General features: G+C 60.1%; 1 protein-coding gene across 1 annotated transcript in view; it reads left to right on the plus strand.

The window, feature by feature from the left end:
• Positions 1-20,063, plus strand: part of DOT1L (DOT1 like histone lysine methyltransferase) — a gene marked incomplete at both ends in the record, with an annotated part of 52,863 nt that overhangs the window by 18,277 nt on the left and 14,523 nt on the right. Inside the window, 8 exons of the mRNA XM_079704035.1 lie at positions 2,746-2,820; positions 5,590-5,653; positions 6,237-6,465; positions 8,070-8,164; positions 8,563-8,625; positions 13,940-13,995; positions 15,988-16,067; positions 19,986-20,054. Of these exons, the coding sequence (XP_079560161.1) occupies positions 2,746-2,820; positions 5,590-5,653; positions 6,237-6,465; positions 8,070-8,164; positions 8,563-8,625; positions 13,940-13,995; positions 15,988-16,067; positions 19,986-20,054 (731 nt within the window). The remainder of the gene's footprint in view (positions 1-2,745; positions 2,821-5,589; positions 5,654-6,236; positions 6,466-8,069; positions 8,165-8,562; positions 8,626-13,939; positions 13,996-15,987; positions 16,068-19,985; positions 20,055-20,063) is intronic.

Genomic DNA, 20,063 nt, shown 5'->3' on the forward strand with positions numbered 1-20,063 from the left:
CGGACCAGGGCTCGAACCCGTGTCCCCTGCATTGGCAGGCGGATTCTTAACCACTGGGCCACCAGGGAAGTCCACGTTTTAATGTTATTTTAAGTAACATATAAAATTGTTCACTTGGGCTTCCCTGGTGGCCCAGTGGTTAGAATCCACCTGCCAATGCAGGGGACACGGGTTCGAGCCCTGGTCCGGGAAGATCCCCCATGCCGCGGAGCAACTAAGCCCGTGCGCCGCAACTACCGAGCCTGCGCTCTAGAGCCCGCGAGCCACAACTACGGAGCCCGCCTGCCACAACTACTGAAGCCCACATGCCTAGAGCTCTTGCTCCGCAACAAGAGAAGCCACTGCAATGAGAAGCCCGCACGCCGCAACAAAGAGTAGCCCCCGCTCACTGCAACTAGGAGAAAGCCTGCATGCAGCAACGAAGACCCAACACAGCCAAAAATAAATAAATAAATTTGTTTAAGAAAAAGAAAAATTGTTCCTTTTTAAAATTCTTTGTTGCTGGCATTTATAAATATAGTTGACCTTTGTCCTGTGACCTTGCTGAATTCACATGAGTTCTGGTAGGTCCTCTGTAAATTCCTTAGGATGGTCTGTGTATTGAGTCATGTGTGTGTGAGTAGGGACAGTTTTGCGTCTTCCTTCCTGGCCTTTATGCTGTGCATTCCTTTTTCCTGCCTTGTGGTGCTGTCCAGGACCTGTGGTAGAAGGCTGAAGGTCCCCGCCCATCGCATCCTTGGGGAGCGCAGGTTCGCACTGCCAGCTTGGTGCTGGCTGCGGGGGCCCTTGGCTTCTGTGCTAGGGGCCTCCCAAGGGAAAGCAGGTGTGCTGGACAAGAGCTCGCCGGCGGTGAAGGCGCTCACCCTGAAGGCCCAGGTGGAGAGGCTCTGATGACCATGGGGGCAGTGACTCCAGGGGCCCTTGGGTCTGAGGGAGCCGGGGGCTGGGGGGGATGACACATGGAAGCCAGCACTGCTCAGCTGCTGTGGTGACTGAGCTTGGGTGGGTCTCGCAGGGAGGGGAGCCAGACCCCTGACGTGGGAGCACCGGCCACCAGTGGCTAGGGCCGGTGTGTGTGTTTGGAGGGGCCTGGGGTCTGTACGATGGAGAAAACTACCTGCTGCTGGGTGAGGCAGTCTCGCTGGATGACACAGGGACCCAGGCGGGCACAAGAGAGCCGGCTCTCCTTCCTCTCCAGACCTGTGGTCTCCTTGTGCCCTTCCTGGCAGAGCGCCAGGCAGCAGCGGGCTTGTTGCTGAGAGACAGCAGCTCCACCACGACCCCATGCCCTTCATCAGGTGGAGGGTGGCTCTTTCCATTTCTGTTTTCCTGAAAGTTTTTATGTGAATAGGAATTGAATTTCGTAGTGTGCATTTTCTGCATCTGTTGAGGCGATCATATGACTTTTTTTCTCTTTTATTCTCTTAATGAGGTAAATTACAGTGACTAGTTTGTTTTTGTCTTTGTTTTTGTTTTGGCTGTGCCACACGACATGTGGGATCTTAGTTTCTCAACCCGGGATGGAACCCGTGCCCCCTGCAGTGGAACCGCAGAGTCTTAACCACTGGACCGCCTGGGAAGTCCCTACAGTGATTAGTTTTAGAATGTTAAACAACTTTTCATTCCTGGGATAAACTCTACTTGAATAAGATGTATTGCTGACTTCAGTTTACTGATATTTCTAAAGGGTTTTTGTGTCTGTGTTTGTGAGGGATACCGATCTGTAGATTTCCTTCCTGGAGATGACTTTATCTTTACAAGGCTTTGTCTTTCTCTGGTTTTGCTGTCAGGGTAATGGTTGGCCTCATAAAGCTGAAAAGGATTAGTGTTACTTCTCCAGTGATTCATAGAATTCACCAGCAAAGCTACCTGGGCTTGGAGTTTCTTTGTGGGAGGTATTTGATTAGGAAATCACATTCTGTAATAGGTATAGGGCTATTCAGATGTTCTGTTTCTTCTTCTGTCAGTTTTGGTAATTTATTTCTTTCAGGGAATTTGTTCATCTTTCCCAAGTTGTTGTGTTTATTGACATGCCATTTTTCATAATATCCCTTATTTTCCTTTCATTCTCTGTAAGTTCTGTAGTGATGACTCCTCTTTCACAATTTTTCTCAAGATTGTATCAGGATCCAGTCAGGGTTACACCTTGGGATTGGTGGATATATTTTTGTCTTTCAGTCCGCAGGTTCCCCCTCTATCTCTTTTTTTCCCTTGCAGTGTTTTTTTGTTTTTGTCTTTTTGGGATCTTAGTTCCCCAACCAGGCATTGAACCCAGGCCCTTGGAAGTGAAAGCTCTGAGTGCTAACCACTGGCCTGGCCCACCAGGGAATTCCCTCAGTGTGTTTGTTGAAGAAGCCCCGTTTTTTGTCTTGGGATTAGTTAATTCTTCAAATAATAGTTCCCTTTCATTTCTGGTCCATACATTGCTTTTCAGACTCCCTGATTTGAGCTGATTTGATTTCCTAGACCCTGTAACACATGAAGTCCATTTAGCTCCCAGTGGACAACATTGTTGGAACTTGAAGCAACCTAATACTTGTGTAATTCATAAGGACAGCATCATTGTAATGACGGCATTGTCAACTTCACAGCCTTTGTTTTGAAGTAACACCTCCCTTCACTCTTCCACATTTTGAGTTGGGTAACCAGGAAGTTTTGTTTTTGTATTTGTAGAGTAAACAGTGTTTAAGAACAGTGTTGAGAGTAAAAAATAGAGCACTAATACTAGTTTTCTTTGTGTTTCAGGTGGGTCTGTGAAGAAATCCCAGATCTCAAGCTCGCTATGGAGAATTATGTTTTAATCGACTACGACACCAAAAGGTAAGCCGGGTTCTGCCTGGACTGCGTCTCCACTTGGGACAGGCTCAGCGTGTGTGGACACAGCCTATAATTAGATCTTCCTCGATGCTGCAGGCTGATGGGAAAGTTCCTTTTAGAGTTTCCTTTCAGAGCCAACATTGAGTTATTTTGGTAGGAAATGTTTATCCAATATTGGCAGAGGCTGTCAGAGTGAGGACATAATTGGAAACTGCACGTTGCAGCAACTGGGATTGGTGTGTGTGTGAAACTACCCCAAGTTAGGAGTCACTCTTCACGGCGGGCAGCTGCCAGCGCCAGCGGCCTGGCCTGGGGAACCTTGGTCCCTGCCCAGCTCTGGTCAAGGTCTCGCTTGGCTTTGGCCACGTCTAGCAGTTTCCTACAGCCACATCCTGGGTCTCCAAGGAGAGTCCTGTGGGTGGGGAAGGGCGAGGCCATGTCTGGAATGCCTGCCTGGAATTTTTTTTGTTTTTCTTTGAGAAACGCTCCTGCCTGTCTCCGTTCTTGGCAGGCTTGAGGTGGCACGCAGGCTCGGGCTTAGGTAGCTGCTCGTGGCAGAGAACGCGGCCCCGAGGCGCCCTCAAGCCCCACATAGGCCCTGCTGCCAAGCCTGCTCACGTGGGCTCACTTCCGCGTTTGGAGGACTTGTGGTCCTGGCCGGCCTTCCCAGCCTCAGTCAGCCCCTGGTCCCACCCCCTTGCCTCCCCCTCCTCCGCGTTCAGTCATCAGCACTTGTGTTGTGACAAGAGGCCACCCGTGCTGGCCCCTCGTCCAGAGCAGCCAGACCCCTGCAGTGTTGGCACAGGTGGCCGCACGGTCTCGGGCAGCCAGCGCATCTGTGGGTCCTGACCCCTGATGACGCCTCCTGCCCCTGGGGTGAGGGCGCCTGTGGCCGCTGACCTTGAATGATGGTCTCGATCCGTGCAGCTCACGTCTCATGATGGTTGAGTGCCGTGGGCCTGGCCTAGAGCAGCTGGGGTGCTTAAAGGTGCTTTTGGTGCAAGGTGCTTGCAGGTGGGGGTTTGGTGTTCTTCCCTCTGTGTTCAGCCGGTTGAGGAAAGACTGGAAGGACGTGGGGCTGGGAGAGGGGGGGCGGTCTGACGGCGCCCACCCCAGGGACCCGTGCGACCTCGGTCTGTGACAGCAGGGCTGGCGCAGAGGGCCGAGCTCCTCTGTTGGGTGGATCCCGGCAGGGATCAGGGTGCCCAGGGTCCCCTGAGCTTCCGTGTTGCTCATCCTCCCAGGAAAAGGTCTCTTCCAGGATGTAGCCAGAGGCTTTGAAAGAGGTGTAGAAGTCAGAACACAAGGAAGTAAGGTTGTGAACTAGTGCGTTGTTTTCTCCCTGAGGCCCGCGTAGGAAGACAGGAGTTGGAGATGGACTGGCCATCGCGTCCACCCTTCCATTTCGAAGAGTGGGTGCCTGGGGCCAGGGACGGGCGTGTCACTCACAGACACTGCACTCGGGTGGCTGCTGGGCCGTGCTCTCTGGGACCCCGCGGCCCAGTGCTGGGCTGGACCCCTCGCGCCTGTGCACGTGGTCAGCTCCCCCGGAATGTGGGTTTCCTGCCTTGTTGCGGCGTGTCAGCCTGCTCCCGGCGTGTTGGAGCCGCGTATCGCTGTGTGTCTGTGTGTGAGTTTCACAGGCTTCAGCCGCGCCTGCTCTTTCCCGCTTGAGATCTCTGGCTTTTCAGCTGCAGCTGCCATGCTAGGAAACTGAACTTGCCACATGGTTACAGGTCCCAGTTGAATTCTTTTACTTCTGTTAAGGAGGAAGGAAGGCGCACTTAGATTCCCAGAGCCCTTCCAGGGCCAGGGTCAAGGGCTGGGGGATCTCGAACACGCAGGTGGGGAGGGCTGCGAGGGGTGCTCCCTGCACCCCCGCGTGCGTCCTTGGGTTCCCCGGAGTCCTGGTGTCTCACTGGGGAGCAGCCGTCTTGCTGCCCTGCCTGTAGGGGGCGTTGGACGAGCCCCCGAGTGACAGCCCCTCCCCTGTGCAGCGCAGGCACCAGGCACAGCCCCTCACTGCAGGCGTCGGGCAGGTCATCCTCCACGGGGCCATCCCAGGCAGCCCCTGCCCCATCTCTCAATGCCAGTGGTGACAACCACAAATGGCCCCAGATACCGCTCCGGGGGTACCTCTGGTTTAGGGGATTCTGTTGAAAACTCATTCCCTTGGTGTTTGGGAGAACCTAGTCTTGTTAAAAACTCCCGACCACTCCCTTGTTAGGTGTCTAACACAGGCTGCTTATATCTGTGAAAGTGTCAGAAACTTAAACAGATGTAGTAAACAGAAGTGATGTCGGCGTGAGGGGGGAGGTGCTGACCCTACTCTCTGCAGAGCCGGGGTGTCGGCCGTCATCCCCTTCCACCCGACCAGCAGAGCGGGAGCCCTTTCTGCCTGAGCGTGGCCCTCGGCGCCCCGGCTGTCCCCCCGCCCACTCAAGTTAGGCCGAGGGGTGAACATGGAGGCCCCCCCGCCCCCGGCTAGGACAGGGAAGGGGCGGCCCAGCCCTGGGGCGGTGGGACTTCATTGCATCCATGGGTTGGGGGTGAGGCGGCCTTGGTCCCGCCCACCTCTCTCTGCGGATGGCTGTGCGTAGCCCTTTCCTCACCCAAGGCCTGCAGGGCACCGCTGCCCAAGGCTTTGACACGTGAGCCGACCCCTCCGCGGAGACCCCCATGATGCCCCTGGGACCTCTGCCCCCTCCCACGAGGCCCAGTGGCTTGTTCCGAGCTCGGCAGTGGCCAGCGGCTATCCCCTGCCTCTTTCAGCTTCGAAAGCATGCAGAGGCTCTGTGACAAGTACAACCGGGCCATCGACAGCATCCACCAGCTGGTATGTGGCCTTCACCCGCCCCTCGGGCCCGCCTCCTCCTCTGGGCCCACGCTGTGTTTCAGGACCCCGTTGCCTGTCGAGTCGCTTGGGTGCTTCAGCCCGGCCCCTGAGGCCCTGGGAGTGCAGAGCCTGCAGCACCCCAGGGTGTTGGACCATGTAGTGGGAAAGGGGTGGGGAACCGCAGCCGCTGTGACACAGACGGTCAGGACTGAGCGGCCTCGTTACTTCCGAAGGGGTCCCGGGCCCTGGTGCGCCCCCGGGGGCCATGGCAGGCGGGCGGGTGACAGGGAGCCTTCTTGGGGCTTCTCCGTCCTTCACCCACCCCTCGGGCGCTCTGGGCGCTGGGACAGACCAGCTAGGAGAGGGGAGCTATGCTGGGGAGCTCACACTGCTTGGGTCCAGGGGTGCACACGTGTGCACACGTACCACTGCACGGGTACATGCATGCACGCAGGTTCATACTACACACATCCACACACAGGCTCACACACATGCTCCCGTGCACACGCGTCACCATTGGGGGCAGTGGCACGGCCGGCGGGGCGGGGCCCAGGTGGACCGACTGGCGCCCCCTGTGCCGCAGTGGAAGGGCACCACGCAGCCCATGAAGCTGAACACGCGGCCGTCCACGGGGCTCCTGCGCCACATCCTGCAGCAGGTCTACAACCACTCGGTGACCGACCCCGAGAAACTCAACAACTACGAGCCCTTCTCCCCGGAGGTGTACGGGGAGACCTCCTTCGACCTGGTTGCCCAGATGATCGACGAGATCAAGATGACCGAGGACGACCTGTTTGTGGACCTGGGTAGCGGTGAGTGTGGTCCATGCCCATGTGCCCGCCGGGAGGGGTCCGGGGCAAGTGCTAGGCAGTGGGGGGGGCCCTGACCCTGCAGTCCTGAGTCAGCACACCCCTCTCCCCACCCGGCAGGCCACAAACCAAGCCCGCCCTTCCGGTGCCCAGAAAGCTGCCCCTTCACTCCTGCTAAGCCAGCCTGAGAAGGTCCGTGGGCTCCGCCCAGCCGCCAGTGCTGAGCTGTGGCTCTGCTTCCCGCCCCCGCCCCCGCCCCCAGCCTGCTCCTGCTGAGAGGAGAGCCCTGCTCCCTGTGCCCCCAGGCCTCGTGGCCGCACTCCCTCCTGCTCCCTCCCAGGCCTGGGGCTGCTCCTGGCTCTTGGCCCACAGGTGGCCCCAGGGACCACTGAGGCGGACCAGCCCCCACCTTGCTGGCAGTCCCTCCCCACTTTCGCACTCACCAGCCCAAGCGGCCCCCCTGCTTGCTCACGGGGTGTCCTTCTGCACAGAGTCCTGGGGGTAGGGCCTGGCAGGCACACACGTGGCACACCGTGCTGCCTGAGTAAGCATTGAGCTGACTGGTTCCTGGTGGGACCCATGAGGTCACGGGCTGATGTGGGTGCTGTCTGGCATGTTGTTGGGCGGCTCCATCAGGAACCCCCAGCACAGCCCGCTGGGGCATCTCTGCCATCCCATGTGACCTGCTCACAGACCCGAAAGTCCCGTCTCAGCCGGGCAGGGGCCCTGCAGATGGGGATGAAGATGGCTTCTTTCGTGGTGTCGTCGTCGGTTTAAGTCCTTTTTAGGTGTACGATTCATATTTTGATAAGAATGCACGTACTTCGAAGGTCATTTCTCTAAAAGCCTGTAAAACTCCCCTAGTGTCAAAAGGCTTATGATTTCTGAGAAGCGCCAGCCTCCTCAGGCCGAGCTCTCCACGCCATCCCCCTGTCCCCTGGGAGGGACCGCTCGTCCTCTCCCCTGTTTACCCTGTTTCTGAATAGAGGTTTGTTTTCATCATTGGAGTACATTCTATTCAAAATGGGAAGTCAAGGGGCTCCTGACACTTTATTTAAAGTGCAACTGATCTAAGTTCAGAAGAGACCATTTAAAAAGCTTCCTTTTGTTGTGAAGGCTAAATGCCCGCAGACTCTGCCTGCGTCCTGCTGGCGTGTGCGGTGCGGGGCTCTCCCGCCCCCTCTCTGAGCCCGCTTCAGACTCGGCTGAGGATGCAAGCTGGCCATGTAGTGGAACCGTGGTGTGTCCAGGGCGGGCGGGAGCCTTCCCAAGGGGTTCCTGGGTCTCACATAGCTGGGTCTGTGCCTGGACAGTTAATGCCATGTGTGGCCGTGGACCAAGGACGGATTCTGGTTGGGGGGCTGTGGAGTGTTGTCCTTGGATGATGAAGTGGAACCCAGATGGCTGTCCCCTGGTGGCGGCTCAGCCCACGGCCTGGGGCATTTGAATACATTCTGTGACCTCGGAGAGCGCTCGGGCACCTTTGCCAAGAGCCCATGGCCATCGCCCCAGTGGCTGGGGTGTGGCCTCTGTCACAGTGCACATCTGACACCTGCTGTCTGTCTGTCTGTCTGTCTCTCTCTCTCTCTCCGTCTCTCTCTCTGAAGGAGTGGGCCAGGTTGTGCTGCAGGTCGCCGCTGCTACCAACTGCAAACATCACTATGGTGTCGAGAAAGCTGACATCCCGGCCAAGTACGCGGAGGTAAGCGCTTCTGGGCTCCCGGCATGGTTGCATCTGTCGCTTTTCTTTCTAACCTTGGTTTGTGGTGGCCTATGGGGCGAGGGCGTGGCCTGTGCCAGGGGTCAAGGGGAGGGGAGTTCCCCCAGCACCATGGGGTCAGCTGGCATCACCCTTGTGCCAGCGTCTGCCTGGGGGGTGGCAGGGTCTGGGGAGAGCACACGTCTGAGCGGTGTCATCCCCACGGGAACGTGTTTAGAGTTGTGGTTCGCACGCCCGCTGACTCGGGTTCCCTGCGGTCGGGAGCCTTTGCCAGGAACCCCGGCGCGGGCGGGCGAGGGGAGGAAGGGGGCTTGGGGAGCCGTGGGTGCCATCCCGGCTGCCTGGTTCCTGATGGGCTGTCTGGTTCGGTTCCCTTGCAGACCATGGACCGAGAGTTCAGGAAGTGGATGAAATGGTATGGAAAAAAGCATGCAGAATACACAGTGAGTGCCACCGCTCCATGCCCTGTGGCTGCTGGTGCAGTGCCTGCCCTGAGCCTCCGCCCCCGGGGGCGGGGACAGCTCTCCCACCCGGAGCCCCCTCCCCACCGCTTTCCACCCTCTGCTGGCCGGCCACTCTCATCCTCCCTCCTGGGGGCCCTTGCGGGCGCTCAGAGAACAGAGGTGGCCCATGTGGCGTTTCTCTTCCTCAGCCCCCCAGGCACTGGCAAGGCCTCAGAACACCGGCTCTTTCAGAGGCAGCGCCCCTCCCGGGTCGGCACGTGGGGGCGGCAGGGTGTGGGCGAGGCGGCCTCTTCCCCGTCCGCGGGCCGGCTGAGGGCATGTTTCTCCTGCTTGCCCCCCGCAGCAGCGAGGGGCCCAGCGGATGAGTCCCCCGGCTGTACCGGTGCCGCCTGCCCCTCTGCCCCTCACTCAGCATCGCTCAGCCCGGCCTTTCGACGCCGAGGTTCCTCGGGTCTCGCTCCTGGATCCTGGATGCTCTGGCCTCTCTCTCTGCTCCTCCTACCCAGGGTGTCCGCGTCCGCATCCTCGGCTCGAGTGCGTTTCTGTGCTCAAGGCTTCATCAGTCTTTCTGCCAGGTTTCGGTTGCCTGTGGACGCACGGCCGCCATGCAGCCACCATCCCCTGGGCCGCTGCTGGGGCATCGCAGGGGGCGGGGTCCGCAACCGGATCTTCACCACACCCACCACTTCCCATCTCACGCGCCCCAGGTCACGTGGTCCTGACGCCCCCTCCTGGAGTTCCTTGCCATGCTCGCTGCTCTCCCTGCGCCGTCCTGCGGGCAGGGTTGTGGGGCCAGAGTCGGCGTCCCCGTCGCCTCAGGGACCCAGAGTGGGTCACATAATTGTAGGTGGGAGGCGGATGGGGGCGCAGGAGAGGGGGCTCCAGGCTCTTAGAACAGCCTAGCCATTTCTCCTTTCATGGGTCATGCTTTCGGTGTCGTGTTTAAAAGCCAAGCCTCAGCTCACCTAGGTTTACCTTCATGGTATCGTGTAGGAGTTCTGTGGCTGTGCCTTTTGCCTGTAGGTTCGTGGTTTCTTTCTGGTTACTTCTTGTGGAGGGCGTGAGGTCTGCATCTACATTCATTTCTCCGTGTGCAGACATCCAGCTGCCCCGCCCCGTCTGCTGCAGGGCTGCCTCTCTCTGTTGAGCCGTCTTTGTTGATTCATCCGAGGCCAGCGGCCGCTCTGCTCCGTCCCACGCTCTCCCCGTGTGCTCTCTCAGTGGCACCGCAGTGTCTTGACAGCTGCGTCTTCATGAGAGTCAGTCCTGAACCGCATGGCATCGGGCCTCCAGCCTTGTTCTCCTCCTTCAGTGATGTGCTGGCCACTCTGGGGGGTTTGGACTTGACTCCTGTCTGCGCTGTGCTGACGTACAGCCATACCCTCATCCTGCAACCTTCCTGTAGTTGCTGTATTAGTTCCAGGGTTGTCGTCGTTGTCGTTGATTCTTTTGGATTTTCTACATGGACGATAACATCACCTTTGAACAAAGGCAGTTTTACATCTTCCTTCCCAATCTGTACCCTTTCCTTTTCTTGTCTTATTGCGTTAGCCGGGGCTTCTAGTATGGTGTTGAAGGGCAGGGATGAGAGGGCACATCCTTTTCTTGCCCCTGATCTTAGCAGGAAAGCCTCGAGCTTCTCACCATGGGTGTGATGTTAGCTTTAGGGTTTTTTTGTGGATGTTCTTTTTAAAGTTGACGAAGTTCACCTCTGTTCTTATTTTTGTTCTGAAAATCTTTATTGTGAATGGGTATTGGGTTTTGTTAAAGCTGCTTTTGCATTGTGTGATTTTCTTCTTTGGCCTGTTGAGGGGACAGAGTACAAAGGTTGATGTACTTCCATGCCCGGCGTAAATCCCACCTGGCCCTGGGGTATAGCTCCTATTTTGTTGAGGGTATTTGCAGCCAAGAGGGATGCTGGTCTGTAGTTTTCCTTTCTCGTGACACTTGGCTTTGGCATCAGGGTGGTGTGGCCTCGTGGCGTGAGCTCGGCTGCACCCTCTCTGCTTCTGCTCTGCTGTTCCTGGACCAGGACTTGCACGTCTACAGACTGGGCCCAGCTCCCCTCCCCTTTTTCCTGGTGGGATTTCTTGCACGATTCTCTCCCCTCAGTGAAAAGCGAGGGGTGTACCCTCTGGCCTCCTGTGTCCCTTCTGCATCTGACGTCCTCTGGTGTTCGTTGCTCAGGCTGAGGGCAGTCAGTCCAGTTGGTTTCATCCAGGAAACTTCTTCCTGCCCAGTCCCTAGATCCACTGGCATGCTGCTAAGAGTTCCTGGATGGTTTACCATTTTCCTAAGACCTCATGACCTCATAAAACATAGGTTTTTAAATTTAAGAAGTGCCTCCTGCTTCTGGTGAGAGGGCCAAGCAGTTCAATCCCGTAGTGTAGAAGTCTGCATTGACGCAGGTCCCAGGGATGCCCCGATGGATCTGCAGGCAGCCTTCGCTGCTTTATTCAGAGTGTGGTTCTAGCTGTTGGTACAATCCCCGCGGCTGGAGGGAGAGGTGGGGGTGAGGCTGGTGGGCTGCCCGCCCCGGCGGGTCACCTCTCCTTCCTTCCTCCCCTCGTCACCTTTGGGCGGCAGTGCCTGGCCTGGTGGGTGTTTGGGGGTCAGTGGCACGTCAGCTGGCTCATTGGCGGGGCTCCCTGTGTGTAAACCTTCTCACTCTTTGGCCTCATGAGGTCCAGGGCGCTTGTCAGTTGCCCTAGCTCTGTGGCCTCGCGAGGTGGCTGCGAGCAGAGCTCGGCTCAGAGGACTCTTGGTCGTGGGCTTGGCGGCCGTGTCTGGAGCGGCAGCCAGCTGTGCCTCTGGCGTCCATGTGGCCCTGCTCCAGGAGGGTGTGGCGACAGTCCCTGCCCAACGCCTGGATTTGGCAGGAGCTTGCCGGCTGGGTCTGGAAAGGTGCCCCCACTGCGGGCTGGGAGCAGGTGACCTGGTTGGCGGGCAGGGTCCTGCCTCTGTCACTTAGTGACTGAGGGGGGAACGAAGCCAGCAGGAGCATCCGAGCCCAGTGTGTTTCCTGGCGTCTGAGCCACCTCTTTGGTCCCTGCCCGGCCCTGCAGCCCACAGCTCTCCTCCCGTCGGAGGCCCTGGGCCCTCCCTACGCCTGGCTTCTGCCTGCGTCTGTCACACCTCAGGGCGCCCCCTCCGCCTGGCGACAGCCGAGTGACCCCGTGCTGTCGGCCCCCGGCAGTGGGCCTGGCACACAGTTTTCCCTTGCCTGGGGCGGTGGCGGCCTCACAGAAGTGCCGTGTGGGGTGGTGCCCCCGGCCAGGTCCCCGGGCAGGCGGTGGCAGTCCCTGTGCCTGTGCAGGCTGGGGTCCGTTCTTCTCTCTTATGCCCGTGTGCATTTCTCCACACTGGAGGTCTTGGTTATCTTGGGGCCAGTCACGGGTCCTTGCTGGGGGTGACATCTTCCTGCCACGGTTAACTCGGGCACACTGGCCCCAGCAACACAGAGCCGACTTGGCCAGTCTGTGTCAAGAGGCGAATGGCAGCGGGGCCTGGACAGTGGCTGTTTTCTTGCCTTGAACGTGAGGCCACAACAGAGCAGTGGCGCTGTGGCTTGAAACGGTGTGGCTTGGATGGGTGAGCCCCCATGGAGAGAGAAGCCACATCAGGACGAGCCTGCAGGACCCCAGGACGCAGCAGACGTCGTCCTCACATTGTGGTTTATTCAAAGACAGGATGGAGCAAAACCAGCAGAGGGAAGAGGCGTAGGGTGGGTCCAGGGGACCAGGCACAAGCTTCCAGACTCTATAGGACGCACTTCACTCCCCCAAACGAGACGTGACAGCACGAGCGAGGTGTAGGCCCCAGGGAGGCTCACAAGACCCAGTGCCCAGGGGCTGTGGTCTGCTCTCTTGGCCACAGAGACCCAGCCCAGGGTTCTCACTGGGGGCTGGTCAGCCGAGACCCCAGACTCCGGGAGGAGAGCAGGTGCCTGTGTGGACCCCGTGTTTTTCCAGAGAGTGTGCGACCAGAGAGCCCCCGCGGTCCGGTTCCAGACACCGAGCGCCCTTCCCAGGACACGGCCTCAGGCCTGCAGCTTGAGCTTTTTCCTGTGCAGCATCGTAAGGACTTTGGACTTGGGTCAGTGCCCCGAGCCTGCTGGGCTGTGCGCAGGGAACCGTGGCAGCCTCGAGAGGGGAGAGGACCCAGCAAGCAGACGCGGACATCCGGGACATAGACCTCCCACAGCACCCGGGTGTTTTAGGATGGCCATCTCCCTTCTGCCCTGTGGGGCTCAGCCCCTCGTGTCCCTGGGTGACTCCTATGTGCTGGAGGGCGCCGGACTTGCAGCTGCTCTGCCTGGGCGCCGTGGCACTCACAGGCTCCTCCGCTTGGGGTCTTCCCTCCTGCCCGTCTCGAGACAGGCTCAGGGGCCAGCCCTGCTGGGTGGCGCTGCCCCATCGCTGCCTGGAGGGCCTCCAGTCACCTGGTGGCTTGTGGGGTGCAGACGGGGGCCGCCAGCAACCACCTCCACCCCCTCCCAGAGACGCTCTGTCTGTGGGTCCGCCTGTCCTGGATGTTTTCCATCACTGGAATCACACCCTGTGCGTCCTTCTGTGTCTGGCTTCCCTCACTGAGCATCGTGTTCTCAGGGTCCGTCCACGGTGCAGCGAGTGTCGGGCTTCACCCCTTTTTATAGCTGGGTGATGCTCCCGTGTGTGGAGGAATCACAGGGTGTTTATCTGTTCACGTTCATGATGGACACGTGGGTTCCCACCTTTGCTGCTGCGGACAAGGGTGTGCAGGTTTTCCTGTGGAGGTCTGTTTTCACATCTCTGGGGTGGACACCGAGGAGTGGGATGATAGCCTGTTTTTGAAGAAATATAAAGCCAGATTTCTTGGTTTGTTAAATGGTACAGTTCTGGGCAGTTAGGTTAATAAGGTCTGAGTTGTCTCAGGCAGACTCTGGCCTTGAGGCACAATAAGATTAGTCGGCTAACAAAGATAGTGGTCAGAGCAGTGCGGAGGGCATAAGGACAGCCCTGCTGCCCGGGAGACAGGCGAGGTGGTGCAGGAGAGCTGAGCCCTCGCCGCGTGTGCTCTGTCCAGCACGGCCGCCTCGGGGCGCCCCCTGCTGGCCCTGCATGGGCATGGCGTGGTCTCGGCCTCTCCCTGCCGTCCCCTTGTGGGAGCCTGGCCCCAACGCCACTGCCCTGCCGCGGCCTCCCCACTCAGGGCCTCTGCTCATTCCATCTCTTCTTTGGGGGGCAGGCAGGGGTGGGGTGCAGAGGCGAGCGAGACCCCTGAGTGATGGGCTGTCCCTCTTTTCTCCTTTCAGCTGGAGAGAGGAGATTTTCTCTCGGAGGAGTGGAGAGAGCGGATCGCCAACACGAGGTACGGCCGGGCCAAAGTGAGGCTGCGAGGGCCACGGGGGCCTGCCGGGCAGGGCAGGGCAGGATGTCGCGGGGTGGCGCAGCTCCCCCTCCCCGGGTCACTCCCTCTCCCTGGGTCTCTCCCCCTCCCCGGGTCTCTCCCCCTCCCCGGGGGTCACCCCAAGCAGGCGGGGGCCCAGAGAGTGCGGGGAGGGCCCGGGCTCAGTGCAGGTTCCTGCTGTCGGGCCTCCCCGGGATGGATGGTAGCACCGTGGCAAGCAGTCTCCAGGCTGACACCGCCGCGTATCCTGAGCTTGCCGGCAGCTCTGCCTCCGTGGCTCCTTCCCTTGTCCTGCCCAGGCCTGGGGCTGGGGAGCGGGCTGGACCCCGCGCTTGCGTACCTGGAGGCAGCAGTGGCAGCACCTGTGGAGCGCGAGGCACTCATGTGGCTCAGTGGGGGTGGCCGGGCCTCGGTGACTGCGGGGCGGGCGTGTCACTCTCTCAGCTCTCTGGCGGGGGCGGGTCACACCATTTCCCTTCGACCTCGTGGTCTGGCCTCCCTCATTCCTTCTGCATGTGCTTGCTGCACGGCGCTCCGAGGCCCCACCACTGGGTTCCCTGCGGGCAGGTAGGAAACAGGCGTCCCTCGTTCACAAAGGCCTGTCCTTGTCTCGCTCTCCCGTGAGAATGTCTCACCTGATTTGGACACGCTGTCCCCCTTTCCTTGAGGGGACCGTGCTGACCCCGTGGGTGTCCCCATCAGACGGGGTCGGGGGGCTCTGGAGCAGCTGCCATGGGGGCCTCTCCCGTAGGGGGCACCCAGCAGCTGTGGCCCGGCAAGGAAGAGCTCGCCCAGAGCACCGCGAGGTCCCGAGACCGGGCTCTGCCGGGGCCCCCAGACGGTGCCCCCCAGACGGCAAGCGCCCTATGCGCTCTGCTTCCTGTTGGGAGTGTCCCCGCCCTGACCAGCTCCTCTGCGCTCAGGGGTCTTCATCCTGGCTTCCGCGGGCCTCAGGGAGCTTCCTTGTTTTCTCTTGGGTGACTCTAGTTCAGGCAGCCCAGGGTCTGTCCTGGCTTACCCCCTCTCCCCACCTTGGCCACCTTGAGGCCCTGGCATGCAGCCTTCCCAGGCTCTGTCCCAGAGCAGGGACCCCTCCAGGCCGGCCCCACTCCCTGTCGGAGCCTCCCCAGCTCGCCGCTCTCATCAGGGCTCTGCCCGTCGGCCCCAACCTGAACCGCACCGCATCTGGGTTTCTTTCCAAGCGGTCGGCAGCGAGAGAGCTTGGCTTACACCTTCAGTGCTTCTCCTACTGCCCGTGTCCATCCTCGCCCCGGTCAGATCCTCTGTTACTGTCCTAGCACCGAGATTCCAGACAAGTGGCATGGAATGGCAGACAGCTCGCTGCTCTCCGTCACGTTCAGATGGGGAAGGGATTCCTGGTGGGGGTCCTCCATGGGGGCAGGAGCCAGCGGGCAGAGGAGGGGACAGGTTGGGGGCCTGTGCGGGCAGCAGCCTCCCACCACCTGGTGGGCGTCTTCAGGCAGCGCTTCCTCGGGCCGTCAGGTGCCAGAGAACGTTTGAGAAACGGGAGAGGATGGGCCAGGCCCTGCCTCGGAAGAACTTGGCGCTGGGCCCTTGGGTGGTGGTGCAGCTTGATGGGTCTGTGCTGCTTTCCTGCCTGGGTGTTCTCGCACCTCTCTGCCCAGGTGGCACTTGAGCTGCCCGCTTTCCAACCCCGGGGCACCGGAGGGGTAGGGCGGGCAGCCCGTCGCCCTGGGCCCGTGTCTGTGCACGCCTTCCCAAGGAAGCCAGCAGTCTGCTTGTCGCGGTGTCCGTGTTCACAGCACCCAGGGTGGCAGTCACAGCCTCTGGGCCCTGGCACCCGTCCCCAGGCAGGGCGGAGGTGGTGCGGGCAGAGCTGGCGGCAGAGGCGGTAGGCGTCGTAGGCGCTGCGGCTCTGCGTGTGTGTGCAAGTAGAACCTCCTTTCACTCAACTGGAATATTATTTTGCAGTGTTATATTTGTGAATAACTTTGCCTTTGGTCCTGAGGTGGATCACCAGCTGAAGGAGCGGTTCGCAAACATGAAGGAAGGTAAAGAACTCCCCTTCCCTCCCCTGTGCATCCCGCGTCTGCACCTGCTCGGGGCTGTGTAGCTGTGGCCCTGGTCACGGGTGGTGGAGTCCTGACTGGCATCGGGTTCAGCCCTGGTGCAAAGGCCTCAGGCAGGGGGTCCCGTCCACCGTGGCTCTTACTGTCACCTAGGCTGTGGGCGGGGGCCTCGCAGCTCAGCGCGTGTGGTGGAATAGACCCGACGCCTCCCCCGCTCAGGCCCCAGCTTGCAGCCGGCCTGAAGGACTGGGGCGGGGGCCGGATTAGCAAGGGAGCTTCAGGCTGGCTGGTTCATTTGGATTTCGCGGAGACAGGGAGTGACTTCTTAGTTCAAGGACATCCTGCCTTCTCCTGAAGGATACTTCACTGTGTATGGGAAACTGAAACTTGATTGGGTGTCCCCACGTGATCTGGAACCCTAACCTGGGGGCGCTGAGGGCACGGGGGTTCCCCTGGCCGGCCCCACGGCCTTTGCCGGCCGGGCCTTTCCCGTACTTGGACCCGGGCTGCCTGGCCAGCGCCGCCCCCCCTGCTTCCCCTTCCCCCTCACCCTCGGTCCCCGGGCCAGTCGAGACCCGGACGCTGGAGGGGACCTCACCTTTCTCGTGTCCAAGTCTTGGAAGCGCTGCCAGAACTGCTGGGCACAGCTCTGGAGGAAGAGGTCACGGGGCGGAGCTGAAGCCTGGGTCTGTTCTCAAGTCAGGATCCGTTCAGCATGTAGGAGGGCGCGTTCTCCCCGGGCTTATGAAAGTGTGTAGACTCACGGGTCACCTTGATGCTTTTGTGGAGCGAGTGCTGTTGGCATCTGGCCAGAACTTTGTATGGGGGAGGTCTCGACAGGACCGGGAGGGAAGTGCCAAGGCCCAGCGCTTGGGACAACGGGAGCTCCTGGTGTCTGAGCGGACTCTCCCCTCCTCAGGAACGCGGGCGGGGGTTGTTCAGTCTTCCTGTGTCCCGAGCTCCTCCCTCTGGCATGGTGAGCCTGAGCAGGGTGGTCCCCGAGCGCGAGATCCCTCCAGGCCACTGAAGGTGCAGGGAGGGAGCTGCTTTGAGGTCTCGGCTTAGCCGCCAGGGTGGGTCGCGCCCGCCCAGGCCCAGCAGCACACATGAGGTGTCCCTTAGCTGTGCCTGGGGCGTCCTCGTGCACATGGAGCATCAGACCAATGCAGACACCTGGGCGGGAGCCTTCTAAACAGCTGGGAGCTGACCAGTTTCTTTGAACCTAGTTTGTGTTCTTGTGCCCACCCCTGGGTCCCATGGTGAGTTGGGCTTAGGCTCAGAGTGGGAGAGCAGGTCCGGTGTGTTCCAGGAAGAGGGGACGGAGGAGCGGCTGCTTCTTCAGGCCGTCCTCCCCAGTCCGCCTCCCTCAGAAAGCTGGGCGCTTTCTGTCCCAGCCCCATCGATGGTCCTGACAAGCAGGGCGGCAGCTGGGGGACCCAGGGAGGGCCGCGTTTCCCCTTGTCCTGTGCCCTCGTGCCTCCTCCTCACCTGCTGCTTTGTTTCTTCCCCGTGGGGAGGCCGGTAGCTTCCCATGTGTGGTGAACACTCAGGATGACGGCGGCTCTGTCTGGGCCGTGACGCACTCTGCTCTGGGAGCGTGGGGGTCATCCCACCCCTCGTGGAGTCACGGGCTTCTTTCCCTGGATGCCCAGTCGCACACGGCCAGGCTCTGGTCCTCGGCCAGGGGCTGTCGCCATCCATGTGAGAGCTCCAGCCTCAGGTGCCCATCCTTCTCGGGGTCCTCCTGGCAGGACGGGACCGGTCTCCCGGGCCCGCCGTGGGCTGTGACCTCAGCGTGAGGCCGGATATGCTGTTGCCCCGCGTGCCCACGGCCTCGCTGGGCTCTGCCCGCTCCCCTTCCTGGGGCCTGGCCGGGGATGAGGCCCTGACAGTGTGTCCCCATGCTTCTCCAGTCGTGACATGAGATGGCAGGAATCACCTGTCCTGCAGGGAGGTCTCCAGAAAGCGTCTTCATCATTGGGCTCATGAGGGCGGCTTCTCTGGCCGCTGCTGCTGCTCCGATTCCCACGTCAGGTCTTCCCTGACGTGCTGCAGGAGCCCCGGCAGGGCAGACGTGCTGTGCTCTGTCCTGCCCCCCCCCCCCACTGCTCCCTGTCCCCACAGCTGCGGGGAGGCCCCCATGCCGTCCTCATGTCCTCTGTGGCCGGGAGAGAGAAACGGGGTCTGTCCCCCAAGTTTTGTTATGAAACATTTCAAGCAAACAGGAGAGGGGAAAGAGTCACCCAGCATAGACGCAGAGAGTTTCCAGCTGCCCTCAGCACCACCGGCTGCGTGTGTTTGCGTGTCTGCGTGTGCAGGTGAGCGTGAGCCTGAGCATGCGGCAGGGTCGCTCCCGATGGTTTTGTGGGAACAAGCGCCCTGCCCGGGCCCCTCTCCTGAGCACTCGGCGCCCATCCCCGCACCCCACCCGGGAGAGGAGCGTGGATTCCTGCTCTGCCAGCTGCCACAGGCGCCTCTTGGGCTGTGCGGTCCTGACTCTCTAGCCTTAGGGCCTCGGGTCGTGGCCCCTCCATCTTTTTGGACGTGGCCCGCTGGGCATCGGGCCTCGTTGTCTCGTGGGATGTCGCCCGTTCTTCACTCGTCCCTCGTGGTCATCTTGACCTTGCCCTCCACACCCCGTGTCCCACCTGAGCGCCCGGGTGTTGCATGCAGCCGGTTCGGGGCCCCTGCTGACATGCTCACGGAAGTCCCCTCAGGGCACCTGTTGTCCCAGAAGCCTTGCAGGGGGCACATTCCTAATTCGAGCGTTCTCCCTTTGACACTCTTCAGGTGCGCCCAGGGGACCTCCTCAGCCTCTGGCTGCTGTGACTGCTGGCACAACCAGCCGACTGCCCAAACTCTCCCCTGGCCAGCCCGGGACCTGGCATCGCCGCCTCCTCGGGGTGGGGGGCGCCCAGAGGCCAGGCTGGGGCTCGGGGAGCTGTGAGCGCGTGTGTGAGCAGTGGGCTCATCCTGACTGCTTCAGTTTACTCGTAACGCGTCTTCTTTGACTTTTATATTTGGTTCTGTATTTCCTACGTTGGAACGTTCTTGTGTATTACGTTTCCTGACAGTGTTTCATACAGGATGGGGGAAACGTCTGTAACCTGAGGGTGACATCATCAATCATGGTGACCTCTCTGCAGGAGGCTGCGGGTCCTTGTGGTTCTTCTTTTCCCTACAATGACTGCACACATGCCGGGAGTTAATTGGAAAAACTTTTCTGTGCAGCTGTTCCTGACCTGACCCTTTCACGTTCTGTCTGTGTGGGGTCAGGGCCCAGTTCTGCCTTAGGTTCTCCCTGTTCCTGTGGATCAGGACCCGGTTCTCCCTCAAGTTCTGTTTGTGTGGAGTCTGGGCCCCGTTCTCTCTGAGGTCCTGTTTCCCTGGAGTCGGGCCTCGTCCTGCCTCGGGTTCTGTCTGTGTGTGTGGATCAGGACCTGGTTCTCCCTCAGGTTCTGTTGGTTCTGTGTTAGGGCCTGGTCCAGCCTTAGGTTCCGTCTGTGTGTCCGGACCCGGTTCTCCCTCAGGTTCTGTCTGTCTCTGGGGTCAGGGCTGGTTCTGGTCCGGATCTGGTGTGGGTGTGGCACATCTAGACAGTGCAGAAGTTGTAGAGGGGGTGCCCAGCGGGCCCCACGGTGAGACCCAGGGGACTGTGAGGCCCTGAGCGCGTCTTGCAGGAAAGCAAATCGTGAGACGGGTCAGAGCTCTAAGGCGCCACTTTGTTTGCTTTCATCTGTGAGATTAACTCAGGCCTACCAGCCCCTCGGCTTTTCTGTGTTCAGGGGGCTGGTTTCTCTGGGTGCTTTTGCGTCCTGGTGCTCTAACCTTCATCAGGCTCTTGCTCTCATCGCGTGCTGCTGTCCCCACGGCCGGCACTGATCCCTCTCTGTGTTTTAGGTGGCAGAATTGTGTCCTCAAAGCCCTTTGCACCTCTGAACTTCAGAATAAACAGTAGAAACTTGAGTGGTAAGAGCT

The sequence above is a fragment of the Hyperoodon ampullatus genome (genome assembly GCF_949752795.1).
Source record: "Hyperoodon ampullatus genome assembly, chromosome: 4".
Lineage (NCBI taxonomy): Eukaryota > Metazoa > Chordata > Mammalia > Artiodactyla > Ziphiidae > Hyperoodon > Hyperoodon ampullatus.